The sequence below is a fragment of the Pieris rapae genome, chromosome 20 (assembly GCF_905147795.1).
Source record: "Pieris rapae chromosome 20, ilPieRapa1.1, whole genome shotgun sequence".
Taxonomy (NCBI): Eukaryota; Metazoa; Arthropoda; class Insecta; order Lepidoptera; family Pieridae; genus Pieris; species Pieris rapae.
Genome location: NC_059528.1, coordinates 1,891,445 through 1,909,106, shown reverse-complemented (window position 1 = coordinate 1,909,106; position 17,662 = coordinate 1,891,445). Strand labels below are relative to the sequence as shown.

Sequence of the window (17,662 nt, the reverse complement as noted above, 5' to 3'; positions counted from 1 at the left end):
CAAAGATTTTTTTTATTTAACTTATTTGTATGGTAGAAATATTAACAAATGTTTACTATTATTGCCTTGCAGAGAATATTAAATCTATTACAATTCTTATGATATAATAACTGTTTATACTTAGAGGAAAGTATTTCATAATTAACCATTGTTCTATTAAATTAACAATAAAAAACTTATAACGGAATAAAACATAAGCCGGTAGACTCAACTTGTACAATTAAAGTCGAAGAAGAGCAAAATATCCGCTGTCCGCGTGTCCACGGCCAACAATAAAATATTAGATCGGGTTGTATAGAAAATGTTTTCTCACACAATACTTACATATCTTCAGTTTTTTGTCTCCAACCTAATCAGTGTAAGTACTCAACTATCTCTTTTCATCGTGGCTTGAACATAATTTGACAGAAAGAGACGATTTAGTAGCCATAGTCAGTAAAGAGAAATAAACCGTTACATAACTTGTAAGGGAACCCACGACCAAACCATAGAGTAACTGTATAAAGTACTTAACTTACAACGCGTCACGTTTTCGTCCGCTATGGACTATGATTAAAATCGGTTAAGTAGTTTAGGAAAACTACTTAACTGATTTTAATCAAATGTGCACATCGTTTGCAGTGGTAACTTAAAAGATAGTATAGTTACATATTAATTCATATCCACAATATTATTTTATTGTAAATTATTTGTTTATGATAATACTTATATACACTTCTGTAACTTAATACCTCCAACGACAACTGTCGGGGATAATAATAATAAAACAGTAATATATATACATCAAAATATGTGATTCTGAAGCCAACCAGGTACGTAATAGTAGTCAAGAGAGAAGAACACTCTTGCAACTGGGAGACCATTTCTGTTGTGAAAATTATCGCTCCCAAATTCAAGTTCAGGAGTTCCCTGGCGATTGCCACAGAACTTGTTATTACGTTCCTATGAAACGGGTTTTCGCTGGTTTCGTCTGTTCCTTTGCCTACTTCAGAGATGTTCGCATGACGATTCCTATTCAATTCATATTCACATCATGAATGTCCTGTTTCATGGCTTCAACTAAACTCTTCTTCATAATCATTTTAGGATTGCAACTTCTTGGCTAACTATTGATTGTAACATATATATATATATATATATATATATATATATATATATATATATATATAAGATTTTTAAATGATTCCGGGTTGTGAAACAGTTTTCTAACATCGAAGTTCAGGGACAACTTATTTTATTCGTAAAACTATTGCACACAAATTGCTACGATTTAGATTTTTGTGTTGAATTAGTTGATATTCCATTCTGATACACTATAAACTCTATTTAACGACACTGAATGGACTGTGGTTTTTATAGCGTCACAGAGAATCATTGGTAAATGGAGAGAACAGAAACGCATAGATGACCAGTGGTGTATCCTATATATCTATAAGTCTCTCAACTTTAAGAAAAATGTACAAACAAAAAAAAAATCGTTAGCTCAAAAATTTCTTTTTCAATGATTCCTTCACTAGTACTAGCTCAGCTCTGTAGAATTCGGAGACTCCCGCAAAAGAGCCTGATACTGTGGGGGATGCGTAAAAAATCAACAAGATAACGTTCACAGCTGCGCAGTTTTCACTAATTTTAGAGTATGTACTCAATTGTTGTCATAAGACTGACATAGAGACTGAGTATAATGCTATGTAGAGTGTAACATTGTATGGAAGACTAGCTAACGCTAAAAAACCAACCAAAGTCGATTGATATCGACGCTTAAGGGGGTTCGTTGAATTAAGCGACGTTAAATGAAGTTTACACTGTACATTGGTAAATTATGTGATGTTACATATACCTACACTGATTTATTCAATACCATCCTTCCTTTGAAACATTCGACATATCTTACATCTACGTAGAGATTAAAGCCAAGTCATCCAGTTTAATCGTTGGAACACAATTCACGTGCTACGTAAAATATTATATATAAAGTGCCTAGCGTACGAAAAAAATAAAGGTTATGTTACCATAAGCGTTTGCGTAGTTCGCGCAGAGGATGCAAACAAAACAGAAGCCAATCCAGTTCGCTATACCACCTTGAAGACCAGCAACGAGAAATACCAACGTCACGAAGCATATTGGTTCTATGACTGCGCGTGGTATCTGAAAGAAATAGCTTGTGAATAACCAATGCAAATATATGCTAGTAAGGTTAGATAATGTTTAAAAACTTTATTCCTCATTACAAAGTATTTTATTTACGTGAGAAACTTAGTATGTATATACGAGCGAGATACACGTCGCCATTAGCCGTCCCAATTTTAGTCTACTATGATTAACATGCATCTTTAATGCCTTTAACGCACCAATATTGCGAGTTTTAGTTGTTAATTGATGAAAAAATTGCCCACCCTCGAAATAATAATAAAGATGCCGAACAATAAACAAAACCTCTTACATGCTGTTTTACATAAATAATTTTAAAACCGTGGGCGTCATTTTTTATATTTTTACATCTCATAAACTCATGGAAAAGTTTGTTATTTGTTATATATTCTAAATCAGGTCTATTAACAGAATTGAAGCAACGAGTGTGTAGATTTTATTTGATAATTAGTCGCTGGATTAGCTATATTAGATCTTTATAATTTTAATATTTATTAATTTGTTTACTTCCATATCTTCCAAAAACCACTTAACAAGCTGAACCATAAACACTTTATTACAACCAATATCTTATAAGCATTGTCGGCATTTTTACATCTAATTCTATAATCTCGTTTGAGAAGATTTTTCTCTTATTTTTCACCTCAGGTTTTTTATAATCACTTAAAATGTAAGCATGGAAAAAGATTACCATTATGAAATGTGTATCGCATTCTGTCTAATCATTTCGCAATCTTATACAACATTCTCAGTTTAAATTAAGTTAATTTATTCACCAACGTATAAAATTGCTCACCGACTACAGCTATAGTTAGTTATATACACAGCTACTATTTATAGACTACTAAGCCTTGACTTGTTGAAGCTATCGCGGAATTTACTTAAAAGAAGTATTATGAAAGCGCTAAATCACCTGCATCATGAGCACACCCCATATACTCGAGTTCACACCATCACACAGAACAGCTGAATTATTATTTATTGTAAGATATATTAATAATTATTATATATTATAAGAAGGTATTACGTATTAAATCATTTGGTTTCCATGATTATTTCAAGTCTGTTATAAATATAATAATTTTATAAATTTAATTTTATTTAATAACTAGCAAATATCACCATTTCGAACTATCCTTAGCTAATTTAAACAATTCGACCCCAGCTATTCCTTGTATATCATCCTTCCAACTACTCATTAATTTCTTTTCCTTCTCTTTTGATCCCGAGTTATCACTATGTAGTCTGTTTGTATTCTTTTTATTATCTACCCTGGCTAGATCATCTTTATCGTTTGCATACGTAAATCAAGAGCAGCTCTCATACTTAATACGTATCTCAAATTATAAATATTCAACGATACACAATCAAATCAATGAACATGATACTGAACCAACCACCCAAGGTCACCCAAGGTATTCAAACGAACTTAACAAGCCTTTACATATTTTATTAGGCATAAAACTTATTGATCCTTTGATCGTAACAAGATATTATTAATACAATGTTGCATTTATGACTGAATTAACTATATTGATTTATTACGCTAGTAATCGCTTTAGACTTGTTTTCGCTAAACATGTTAAATCTGCAATATATAAATACACATGGAAAATAAACAAAATTAGATTTTAATAATCTATAGATAGTTATTTATATTCTTTAAATTCTTAATTACTAATATTTAGTATACACTTTTACACAAGACTTCATTACTTACACTCCTAACTTTTACTATTATTTTTTTTCTGTGATTATTGTTACTTTGTGTGTTTGTTACAAATGTTTGTTAGAAATGTTATGCCTATGTCTATATTTGTGGTCTGAAAATTGTCCTACATAGGGGTTCATGTAACGAAAACGTAAATAATTCCATTTGATGGTGATTGGTTAACATCTATAATCCAACACCCGCGTCCACGCCTTATCATGTGTCATCTTTTACGTCCGTTTGACAATTCTCAATGGAATTCACATTCTCAACGAGCCCACTGTCGCTTCCGGCGGATACTTTGACGTTTCCGGTGGGCAGTTTTGTGGAAATTTAAGTTTCTCGTTAATGATCTCAGGCGATACAGTTGCGCATGTTATTCATCCTTTATGGATCAATTTTTCAATATTTAGGTGTTATTTTTAATACATAGTCTTCTTCTTCTGCCTCTCCATTACTAGAGGTTGGCCTTTCCTGAAACGCGTCTCGTCCTGCTCCAGATGTAGCAACTCTTTGAAATACCCGTCAACTCCCTAACATTGCGAAGCCATGATTTTAGTTTAAGGTCATTGATTGGTTGCGTGTAATGTGATTATCTATTATTATATTTAAGAGTCATCTTACACAAAGGTGCAATGAAATCTGCCTGTGTACTTACTATGAAAAAATATTTGGAGGTGATACAACATAATTTTTAGGTTTCTAGAAGGTCCTAGGTTCGAACTCAGGTTGTGTGTGTTTTCTGTTTATGTGCACGTATAACACTCGTGCAGAAAAAAAGAAAAAACAAATCGTGAGACGGCCTTATATAAAATCAACGGCGTGTGTCAGGCACTGAAGACTGATTTAGAAAAAAAACAAATGATCACGAAACAGACACAGACATCTGAGGCCCATACTTTAAAGGTTGTTGCGCCACTGGGTTTTAGTTTCACCACAGGGGTTCCTTAGTCCTAATGCGCAATCCTGACAACTATTTCTTTCGCTATTTAATTGTCTTAGAACCAAAAAAGATGTCACTAACAGAGGGCTGATCACTAACCTACCGATAGCTAAAGATATCGATAAAACAAAAAAACGTGTGAGCCCTGGAACCATAAAGGATGGTAGCGATGATGCACTCATTGAGATTAAAATAGATACTAAATAATTAATTCTGTATGTCTGATACTTACCCAGAATATCATCTTCGACAAATAATACGGTAGCGGAGAATACAATCCACTAGCTGTTTCCCGCAATAGTATGGGCACCTCTTGTGGAAATGTGATGAAGACCGCATAAATGAAGAGGAATATTGTCTCTGTTATGGTGAGGTAGAGGAGACCCTCGGCATTCTGGATGTCTCTCTGATCCAACTCCTCGAAGTGGCCCATGTATGGTATTGATATTATGAGCCCAACAAACTGTATAAAAAGTTAGAGAATTTTATTATTAAAATAATGTTTATTTTGGAAGCTATCATGTCAGCACGTATTAAATTTGGGGTATCAAATCCATAAGTAATGGATTCAAGAAGAAAAGCAGATACTTTAACTATGGGCACCATTGATAAACCTCCAAACAGAACAAAACCTTGGGGACTAAAAAGAGTGGCGGAGAGTTTATTCCCAGTTCTTCTCTTCCATTCTACGCCCGTGATTTGAGAACTGGTAGTAAATATAAAATTAGAAGCATTTATATTCATTTTTTTACTTTATATTTCGACTTCTTTTTCACGAGAATCGGTTACTTGTCGGTCCCAAAGTCAATAACTTAAAATTGGTTCTGTGGGTTATGTGTACATGCTTCATAAACAAGAAAGTTACTTTCGTATTTACAATATTAATGGAGAGAGCTGATACTTTCGTCTTTTAACAATTAAGTATCAAAATACAGAGAGAAAATTCTGCCACTATTAAATCTTTATGCTACAGCGATCTCACTTTTTAACACATTATGTTAAATTAATTATTTTTATTCCCTTATGTTATAGAAACAGATGATAAGTGTGGAAATCAAGCAAGATTTACACACTAATAATATGTGTAGCAGTTTTATACAAAAAATGATTACCAATAGATCGTTTTATAACAACGTTGATATGTTTCCTGTGGAAAAAATGTGACAAACAACCTCCTCGGTCGGCTTAACTATATCCGGCGGAAGCACTAATTGTTTCCGGTTAAATCGGACAGTTATACTTGACTGTAATGATACTATTGAAACTATGGCAACCTCTTTATAAAAAAAATCAAATTGGAGAATATTGTTATGGGCTACATTTTAATTTTAAGCTTTGTAGGATTTGCAAACAATTTTAACTTTAAAACATTTATATACAATATTTTAGTATTACAAACTGAGAAAAGATAAATCTTAATATTTCTACAAATTATAAGTGAACTTGAAGTTTACTGCAGCATACTTTGTAATAACTTAACTGTCGATATAAATAAAACCGGTCATTATGTCCAGACAAGACTCTGTAATGATTATCCAATATTATGACCAGACCCTTTTAATGATAATTATAATAATGATACAATATTCATAAATGTTTTAGTCGCGTAACAGAAACATATTTACGGCGGTTTAATTATTATTGTATTGTTGAGAATTGAACCCACAACTCCAACGCGCATATCAGTAAAGTGTTCAGTGTATCAATTATTTCAACTATTATTATTGCTAATAATTTTTTAATAGATATTTACATATTCTGTATGTCAGCGGAATATAACAAAATCCGCAAGTTTATAAATTTACCAGGAAATTTGTAGTTTATAAATTTAGTAGGTTCTAAAAGTAGATAAATTCTATTATTTTATGCTCACTATTTGCGTACATATATATTTATATTTGACTGAATGATTTCAGTCACACGTGAGTTACACATATGTACGAAACAGATTTTATCCTTCGTCCTCACTCCTCATAGACGCCTTGACTTAACACAAACATAAGTAATGTAATCAAAGAATTACCAAATAAAATACATTTGTTCTCCTTAGTTTCAAGTGTATTTTTATAGGTTATTATTGCTGTTGACTGATTGAGTTTTATAAAATGCATATTACATTAGAGTATTAACTTACCATTAGGAGACAAAATTCAGCTATCCATATAGATTTGTTGTGCTTCACAGATAATATATTTCTCCATAATAGCCAATAGAATTGGACGAAGTAGTTCACTTTGACTCTGCAATAGACAAATAACTTCAGTTTTCTCCCTTGAAACTGTCTATCTATACTGACATAAAATGAAGAAAGATTTATGTCAACTTATGTTACGTAACGTAGACTTTATTTGCAAAACGCTACAGATAACCTATAAAATTTACTTAAAATTTCTCCTTAAAAGATCATACCAAGAGTTGAAAGAATGAAATAGAACTCAGATAGGAAACATTTATACGAATTTTATAATTAAAAAATATTACTTACAGAGTTAAGTATCTCTCGAAGTATAAATTCTGAAAGAAACCAAATTAAAAATTACAACTTATATAGGAATAAGTAGGTTTATTATTTTTTATGACTTCAACGTATTCTAAGCAGTTAGGCTCACAGCATGGGGTCGTCCATATGTATTAAAATTACTTTAAAAATAAACCGTTTAACATCAAGTACCTAATTGTTCTGCTTGCAATTATTAATCGTGGTAAATTCAAATCATGTTCAGCAACGTATTTTTGTCCCAATGGAGCTTATAATCAGGGTTTTTGTAATACGTAACTTACAATATTAATCAATAGACAAAATGTCTATCCCTTTAATTAGCATTGTCCCTTTTCATCACAGCCTACAATCAACTTGATAGCACTACAGACAAATAAAAATTGAATTAAACTGATTTAAGTTTTATGAAAATTAACTAAGCTAATTTATTCGGTCGTAGCATTATTTAATATGGCTTTAGCATTCGTAAGTTATTATGTGTATACCCCACAGTCGTAATAGTTTTAGTTAAGACTAATTCCACTGTTTGCGTTCGTCTCTTTTAAACGTAGCCTAAAAACAATTTGACAGAAAGAGACAAAAGGTTGTTCAATGACTCACCTTCTCATCTACAGTGCCATTAAAATATTCTAACTCGTCCTTGACATCTCCCACGCGGTTCTCAATAGCGACTGCTATATCAGAACGCTGGTACTCGTTGCAAATGCGCCGGATTCTCTCCTGACTCTCCAGCTCTTTGTCTGTCTGAACACCCAAGAGAGAGACGTAATACTCCGCTGCATTGAAGCCTACGGGGCATTTGTAGTTGAGTCTGCAACAATATTAAATATACCATTTAAACCCTTTGTAATAAAACCCAATATTAAATTTCTTTATATCGCTTTAGTCTATTTTTGTTTGCTTAACAACAGTGTTGGCCTAGTGGCTTCAGCGTGCGAATCTAATACCTGAGGTTGGAGGCTCGATCCTGGGCTGCGCACCAATGGACTTTCTTTCTATGTGCGCATTTAACATTTGCTCGAACGGTGAAGGAAAACATCGTGAGGAAACCGACATGTCTTAGACTCAAAAAGTCGACGACGTGTAAAGAAAAACACTTTTTTAACGGATTATAGATATGTATTATTATATTTAAACTTATAATTATTTGTACATAATTTTAAATTTAAACCGACGTTTCACAGACACGTTACAGATAACACAACATTTTCTGCAGCTGTAATACTTTTTGACATTTAACACCTTTGTCTTCAGTCACCGTGACCACGCACGCTGTAAAGCACGCGAAACGTCGGTTTAAATTTAAAATTATGTACAAATAATTATAAGTTTAAATATAATAATACATATCTATAATCCGTTAAAAAAGTGTTTTTCTTTAAATGTGTAAAAGTTATGTAAATAAAAGACAATACGACGACGTGTGTCAGGCCACTCGAGGCTGATTACCTACTTGCCTATTAGATTTAAAAATGATCATGAAACAGATCCAGAAATCTGAGGCCAGGACCTAAAGAGGTTGTAGCGCCACTGATTTTTTTTTAAATTGTTCCTAAACATATTATCTGGCCATCATATCACAATGGTACTTTGAATTTAAAAAAAAACAAGCAAATTGAAAACGGCACTAAATGTTCTAAATACTAACAAACACTTAAATCCAATCAATACCGCTGAAAATGGGAGCTTTACATGTAAACCATTAATTATTCCTAAAGAAGTACCTATCCATATAGGTGATGTTATAAATAACCAAATGGAATGCAAGATAAAATGTCCGTGTGTGTGTAAAACTCGTTAGCAAAAATAAAAAGTGTCTCAGTGAGCCTGTTCTATTTATCTTCACCGTCAAATATATCAGTTCTGTCTGCCTAATCAACACTGACTTTAAGCTTTATTTCTTGTTAGTAAAATCATGACGTACGTAACATCCACATTCCGCCCACGTCGTTAACATAGTCTATATTTAGAGAATGAATAAATTAATTTTCTTACAATTTTACTAAAGGCCTAAAATTTTACACGTGATTTTTTTTAATGGAATCTCGCTGTTGGCCTTAAGGGCCTTTACAGCTCAGCAAAGGCTGTTTTGGCGAGCTTAGCTCAGCCTGAAGGGGTGGGGTTACCGCAATCGCGCAAGGGCGTCTCCTGTGAGACTCGAACCTCGGCTTTGGGGCTATCGGGGGCAATCGCCTGAAGGACAGGACGGAAGCTCACTGAAGTGAGCGAAGTACGAAGTAAAGGTCCTCGCCTTCCCCGGTAAACTTGGTTTTTTACCTTAGTCTGTTTTTTATGGCTACTGTTATAATTTTTGGCCGCGCAGGCGGTTTTTAATTTGTCGTTTTCCATTGTGATTGGATAATCCGGATCCTATTCTAGTGGAAAGCAACCAATACAAAAAACCTTTCTGCGTAAGATTGTGGCGATGTTTGGAATCGGGATCTCTAAAGAATATAGATGGTTTAATCATTCAACTATACAAACATATATCGTTTTGGCTATCACATAAGTACGTTGTTATGTATATAAGTTGTCATTGAATACTTAAATAACTTCTGGGTAAAACATTAAGTTAAATTAAGACCGAAGTATAATGAGCACCCGCTGTGTTTAACGAGTTCTAACGAAGTTTAATTACAACAAAATAATTATTAGTATGGGATAATGTTAAACTGCGTTAGAGCAAACTAAAATTAACTGCGTTTCCTGCCTATCGATTGTATATACTAAGTTACTTGTATTTCAAAAATGTTTCTCGGTAACTTTAGCTTTTACGTACCTCGTAAGCGAGAAACTAAGCGATACATAATTATTATATTTAATGTAAGTGTTGTTTGCTGATTTGCTATTTTAAAAGAGTACCGAGAGGTTTTTACGCCGGCTTACTCTCTCGGGCCACACCTTCTGTCTTCTTTGGGGATGAGTAGGGATGTCTACCAATTCAAATTTAATGACGTAGAATAAGAGATACCTATATCTAATATTCCGTAATAAACATATTTTATTTTCAGTTTTGGACTAGTGGCTTCAGCGTGCGACTCTCATACCTGAGGTCGTAGGTTCGATCCCCGGCTGTGCATCAATGGACTTTCTTTCTATGTGCGAATTTAAAATTTGCTCGAATGGTGAAGGAAAACATCGTGAGGAAACAGACATGTCTTAGAAGCAACAAGTCGACGACGTGTGTCAGGCACTGAAGTCTGATACCTACTTGTCTATTAGATTTAAAGAAATGACCATGAAACAGATTCAGAAATCTGAGGCCAAGATCTAAAGAGGTTGTAGCGACACTAATTGTTTTTGTTGATCGTTGTTTATTTCATTATTTAAGATATATTACAAGTATTTATTAGTAACTTCCTAGTGACGATTATTAGCCAGTTACTTGTAATAGCTGGTTAACGTTATAAGCGCGACTTGAAAGCTGTAAACGACAATTTAAGCTGCTTACGATATTGACAGTGTCAATGGACTAGAACCTATTACAGTCTTTTTTTTATAAATTGTGTTTTTTGGAAATTATTTTTAAGTACGAATAACATACTATTAAGCTGATGAAATATGAATGAAATTTTTCGATCTTACCGACAGAATAATAAAAAAAATGAACTGGTTATTTAAAGAAAAAATCATCATCATTCCTAGCTAGATCGATTTATCGCCCCCGAAACCCTCCGTATTCTAAATATAATAAAAATCGTTGGAGCCTATTCAGAGAGATATAAACATCTGTTTATATATAATAATAATTCTTGTTCTATATAATAAAACCTGGGTGAATAAAATATACAGTCTTGGCTCGTACTTAGGCTTAATAAAAATGCATTTTGAAGACAATTAATCATATTTTCTTGAAAACATCGAAATTTTGTGGCCGGATTTTATATGGATTACCATTTTATAAAAATATTAAAACATATAATAATCAAGCCTAATTAATAAATACAGATCATTTAAGTTTTATAAACAGGTATATTACGGCATATAATACTAGACTCCAGAATTTGATAACCAAAAGACTAGAAGGGCCTTATAATACGCAGTCAATATACTGGTTAGGTTGTTTCATGTGACATGTTGACAATTGACATAGATCAACTATTATTGTTTTTATGACAATTTACATTTACGATGTGGCCAAACGTTAATCTAGATATCGTTAAATTATAAGATAATTTGACGACGTTTTTATCACCGTTTGATGAATTTATAAATGGTCTGATCCGGCTGCGATGAATATACCGTAAATAATTACTTCATATAGTCGTAGAGTACGAACGGCAGCTTCCCGTATAGAAGGTTCCAAATTAAATAACTTGAACGTTTTTTGTAAGTTTAAACTTCCGGGCCGTCTCGTCACGAATTATAAATTTAACATCTTCACACATTAAGCCAATTTTGTAAGGTTGAGTTGCGCCAATTATAACATTAAAAATATTTAATTTCCAAATAAACTGTTTACTGTTCCACCCGTTCACCTCGACGTCCGTCTTTCCACAACAGCGCGTTTTTCATGGCAGTTTTTGCCGCGCACCACCACTTTGTGGAACCAGCTGCCCACTGAAGTATTTCCGAACCAATTCGACTTAAGGTCCTTCAAGAAGAGAGCGTACCAATTCTTTTAATATTTTTAATTCAGGTTCAATGTACTTTCACTAGCTACTTTCGCTTACATGTCAAAACATGTGTAAAATTAGAGTTTATAGAACATGAAAACACGCAGGACAGTATCGTTATACCCGATACAATGTTATAAAATTAAAATACCTCCACAGAAATAGAAATGTAAGTGTTATTTGCTATTAAACGCAGATTTAATCAGTAATATATTATTATATATCGCCGATGTGTGTAAATTTCTGATAATATAAGGAATAAATTTGCTAATAATCTTTAAAATTATTGTTAAACTTGTATTTGAATTATATACACTATAAATAGGTATAAACATATTAGTGTATCTATTTTGATTCGTACAGTATGTTCTGTTATAACTTCGCTATAAATTTAAACACAATCTTTCATTTAAATAAAACATAAAAATATCATAAATAAACATATAACTATCGTATTCTAATTAGTTACATCTAAAATAACTGAGTGAAACTTAGACATTGCTGTTTAAAAATAAACAGTAACTTACGTAACGTATCATATCATAACATATCTCCCCTGCCCTCGAAAGTAGCAGGGGAATGTGCCCCGCTTTTCAGAGACTGTGTGAGCAATACCTACAATCCCCTGCTCTGAAAAGTAGCAGGGGAATGTGCTCTGGTTTTCAGACTTTGTGAGCAATAACTAAATTTCTAGTAGTTACTACAAGACCGCGTTACGAAGACTCTGGGCTTGCTGTCGCACTCTACTGGGGAATAGAGTACAAAGTGATACTTTTTTATAACTAAATAATATAATTTGGTACATAAATACGCAATAAAGGTAAAGTGTAAGAGCTTCCACAATGTAATTTTGTAGATATAAAATGATTTATGCTTGAAAATATGATTATACATCAAAAAAACAAAGTAAGAATTTTGTAACACCTCAGTACTTTGTAATTCGATAAATCGAAAGATATTTTTAAAGAATTTCCATATCATTACAAAGTCAATATTTTTTTTATATCATCTCATAAATACTAGACTAATTTGAATAAGAATCACTTAATGCCTCTCGACGTCTGGTTTATGTTTTTTGAAAGTTGGTTTAAAGTGCAAATATTGAAATCCGCATTCTGTTTTTAAAACTCGACTCGTAATCGTCTGGGATAGATTAAGTATGATTAGTTTAAAAATGCTGTCTGGTTATCCCTAAGTATCTATCTGGTTCCTTCATAGAAGAATTCAGTGGTCAGCCCTGATGGAAAAGGTCAGATGAAGACGAAGACGAAAGGAAGAGAATCGCATGTTCAAGTCTACCAAGGCCAACACTGCTCTCGATCATATTAATTTTATGTATTACTTATTACAGAAATACATACATTATCCTTACAAATAAAATATAATAAAGGACATATAAAAAATTAAACAAAATATCGCTACTGCGAATTCACTCTGCGAACAAATATGTCGATAGTGTCTGAGACAGCATTCACCCAAAGCTTGCCTTAGACCCAAAAAGTCGACAGTGTGTTAGATACAGAAGGCTAATCACCTACTCACCTGTAATATTGAAAATTATCATGAAATAAGTATAGAATATAGGCCCAGACATGTAACGGTCTGAATTATTTTTAATTTATAATTAATTTTAATATCGCGCTAATACAAAGAGACGCGACCGAGTGACTTGATTTTATAATTGACAAGGATTTATGACATATTAATACAGTTTAACGTAAAATTATATGAAAAACATCATTATTTACGTAGATAGCGTGCTCAAACCCTATTTATATAAACATATTAGCATAAACATGTAGAAATCGATTTAAATTTTAATAATTAAATCATTTTCACAAATAATGTAAATGCGAGTTCAAGTCAGCTGATTCGATAAACAGTGACAAAAATCACAGCCGATCTAATATAAATTAAATTGAAAATCACATCATTAAACACATCATAATTTATTGTGCCTAGTATTTTAATCTAATTGCTTTATTGTCATCAGAGTTGTCTAGTCTGCCTATGCATCGAAGTGGTAATGTAAAAAAACAATGGCAGGTTAAAGATTAGTATAATATCAAAATTTTCACGGTTCAAATGGTAAAACTTTATCCGAGCATTTACAGAAAAATAGTCTATCTTACATTACCTACCATATAGTATTGTCTTTTATTAACATAGCTTTTACACATTTAAAGAAAACACTTTTATAACGGATTGAAGTTATGTATGTAAACTTAAAATTACTTAAACATAATTTTAGATTTATCCGACGTTTATGTTTATTTTTATGCTTAAATAATTATAAGTTTACAATAATACATAACTTCAACCGTTAAAAAAGTGTTTTCTTTACCTACCACATATGTACACATTCATAAGTAGAAATTAATTCATCTGTAATCCAATCTCTTAATGAATCACAAAATCTTTCATATTACCTTTTGCACGCTTTTATAACGTATACAAACAAAATACGAATACATGATACTATAAAATTAATAATTTATTTATTGCAAGAATGTGGTACAAAATGTTAAGGTGATACAATCGCTAGTCGTTCGCATATTCTGCCACACAGAGTGGCGCGCAAATTTACCTTAATTTACATTTTACATTATTAGTTATTTTATTAAATTTCTATCAATTACAATGTCTCACGCAAATAATCATTTATTGAATAGTACCTTTTTTCCAAAAGTAATGCACTAAGTCGCTTGTTAAAGACTCGACTTCTTTCGGCTCTACGACTCTTTACTTAAAACACGTAAAGCTTAACAATGGCTTAGTACGTTCGATCTTGTAATGCAAGCGCGCGTTTTTAAAGATAAAATTGCCCTAATTACATATAAGGCTTCACAAAACAAGTAATTCCTTTCAAGGTCATACGTATCAATCCCAAACGAAACAAAATTTATCGTAATAAAACTTACCGCGTAATATGAATCACGGTTAAAAGTAAATCGCCTTCTTGGCTGGTTTGCTAACTTATTACGTTAGTTACAGTATAAGTTTTTTAAGTTGTACATCTTTTGGCGCGTCAGGGCAAAATGATGAGAGTAAATTTTTCCATTGCATACCGTCACAAAAAACTGACTCTGAAGTTAGCTATAGTCATCATTTTATAGTTTTTTCTATTGTTAGTGTCGTTTTTTATATAAACATGGAATACAATTTTTGAAAAGATTTTTATTGTCACGCCAAAGAAGTAAAACTTTTAACACGTGTAAATAAGTCCACACACGTTTTTTGGCATTACTTTGAATATATGGCATGTTCTGTGTAAGTTTAATATTATTGAACTGTTAAAGTATTTATAATATTAGTTAAAATATGTTGTTTTGCCGCGCACCACTACTATGTGGAACCAGCTATACATTAAACTATATTCGAACCAATTTGACTTAGGGTCCTTCAAGAAAGAAGCGTACCAATTCGTAAAAGGCTGGCAACGCACTTGCGAACCTTCTGGCAATGTGAGAAACAGAAAAAAAGAAAAACAATTAATTAAGGTTTAATTTGCCTTTTGTCTGTAATTAAACAAGTATTAAAATAAACTTATACTGTTTTTTGTCATGTGATTTGGCGTGAAAGTTTAAATGCAGAAAGAAATCGTGATACTAAGATGGAGAATATAATGTAAATATCTTAATATGGTTACATGGAATCTTTTATCTTTGTCTTTCTAGTGGACATTGAAATGTGCTAGTTCACTCAATAACTTTAACTAAACTAGATATAATAAATTAACTTGTAATACCTAATGATTACAATTCAAAACTAAATTATTGTCAAACGATACATATTAAAAACAACTTAAAACTTGATTTGTTACTTAATTAATTTAACGATAAGCAAAAAGTCATCAGAACGAGCTAATTTGTTACGCGTTAAGATTTTTCGCTTGAATATTTATATCATACATTTTTTAATTATAAGAATTAGGTGGAAAAATTTGTTTTCCTCACATTTATCTACATATATTATTAAAAACACGAATACGTAATTAAAAAGTCTAAGCTGAAATGCTATCAATTTTTATTACTTTTTAAATGTTAAAATATTTGTATTCCAATTCTGTCAGAACTAGAAGAATTATTAATTATTCAGAACTAAGGAATATAATTTGTGTTCCAATTTTGAAAAAAAAATTGGGTGCATAAAATATTTACACAGAACCTAGGTACTGGCGTGAATGTATGGCCCTGATCCTACTTCCGACTTCGGGTGAAATAGTAACTGCGCTCTTACAATGGTTATGTCGCAGTAAAAAAGGTAAATCAGAGAGTAAATTGAATCTCTAGACGGTTAATTAAATATCGATATTCAATCAAGTCGCTAAAGTTCCGTCAGAGAACTGACGGAAATAAACTTTTAACGAGTTTCCTAAACGATCCTAGGCAAAAAGCCAAACATCCAAGCTCTCAATTCTTTACGATCACGGCGGAGTCGAAAACATGCTTACAATTTCACCAAAGACCACAATATGAAACAAAATACCACTCACACTACAAAAAAAACTTTTGACAAAAGAAAGTCTCTAAGAGTAATCAGCTGCTGTCGTAACCGCCATCTTATTTTACATTATTGATCAACACGCTGGCTTTCGGTCAGACAGATAGTTAACCGTTTTCGTTGCTGCTTTATCAAAATATATGTAAATTTGAAATTTGTGTTTATATACCTAAAATAAGTTTAATATAAATATTTGAACAACCTTGAATATTGTATTAAATTAGGCTTTCCAACTCGTTTAGATATCCTAATAATAAGGAAGCCTACGCGCCGAAATCCGTGTTTTTATCGAAATGTTTTTTTGAAGGAGGTGAACAATCTTTATATTTATAAGATATGTAAAATGTCGCTATTATTAGGTATTCGTAGGTTGCTTAAATTCCCGGTAGCCAGAGACCCCGAAGCCTATAACGTGGCTTAGTAGGAACTTCTTGAGGTGATTTTAGTGGGTATTCTTCACCCAGTCTCTGAATAGCAGAGATTTTGGTGTGGGTCGCACATACCCCTGCAACTTTTAAGGGAAGGGGATGCGCAAATGCATTTCCACCCCGAATAATAAAAAAGGTTGTTTAAATTAATTGTTCAACTCAAGATTTTAATTGTTTTGTTAGCCAGTAATTAGAAACAAACCTGAAATTCAGATTATTAACAAAAATTATATTTCCATTTACAAAGACAAACTTAGTTAAGTAACAGATTGTCTATTAAAAATAGATGTAAATATTGTATACGTAATAGAGTATAAAATTAAGAAAAAAATGTTACGATAGACAGGCGTTTATTTGCAAGATTTGCTTTACAAGAGACACAGCGAGACAGTTTCTTTCCTAGTGAACCAGAAATGCAGAAGCGACGGCGCGCTTTGTCAATTTTCTTAATAAATTTCTTATAAATGCGATTAGTCAATGGCATCTCTAGTACAACAAGGTATTAAGCGACGTCCGAAACGAACAGTTTGGTCCATTATCCTATCATTAAAATAAATAAAATAAAATACGTTTATTTTGGAACATAAAATCATCATGGTATCACTTATTCCACGTCATTAAATTCGAACCTGTTGGCATCCCTACTCATCGGTAAAGAAGACAGAGGGTGTTGGCCGATTAAATATTTAATGTTTATTATATTTTTCAAAAATATTGGTGCAGTATATCACGCTGTATAAACTTTATAATCTGAAGTCTAAAAACAAGAAAAAAGCCATTAATCTTTTATTATGATTTGCCATTTGCTGTTTT

The 17,662-nt window shown here is 32.3% G+C and overlaps 1 protein-coding gene across 3 annotated transcripts in view; it reads right to left on the bottom strand.

Annotated features, from left to right (window-relative positions):
• The window catches only part of LOC110993133 (protein scarlet), a 58,985-nt gene that overhangs the window by 5,329 nt on the left and 35,994 nt on the right, over window positions 1-17,662 (bottom strand). For all 3 annotated transcript variants that reach the window (XM_045632502.1, XM_045632501.1, XM_045632503.1), the window contains exons 7-11: window positions 7,903-8,113; window positions 7,288-7,316; window positions 6,937-7,042; window positions 5,035-5,265; window positions 2,010-2,145 (exon numbers count right to left, since the gene is read on the bottom strand). In XM_045632502.1, the coding sequence (XP_045488458.1) occupies window positions 2,010-2,145; window positions 5,035-5,265; window positions 6,937-7,042; window positions 7,288-7,316; window positions 7,903-8,113 (713 nt within the window). The remainder of the gene's footprint in view (window positions 1-2,009; window positions 2,146-5,034; window positions 5,266-6,936; window positions 7,043-7,287; window positions 7,317-7,902; window positions 8,114-17,662) is intronic.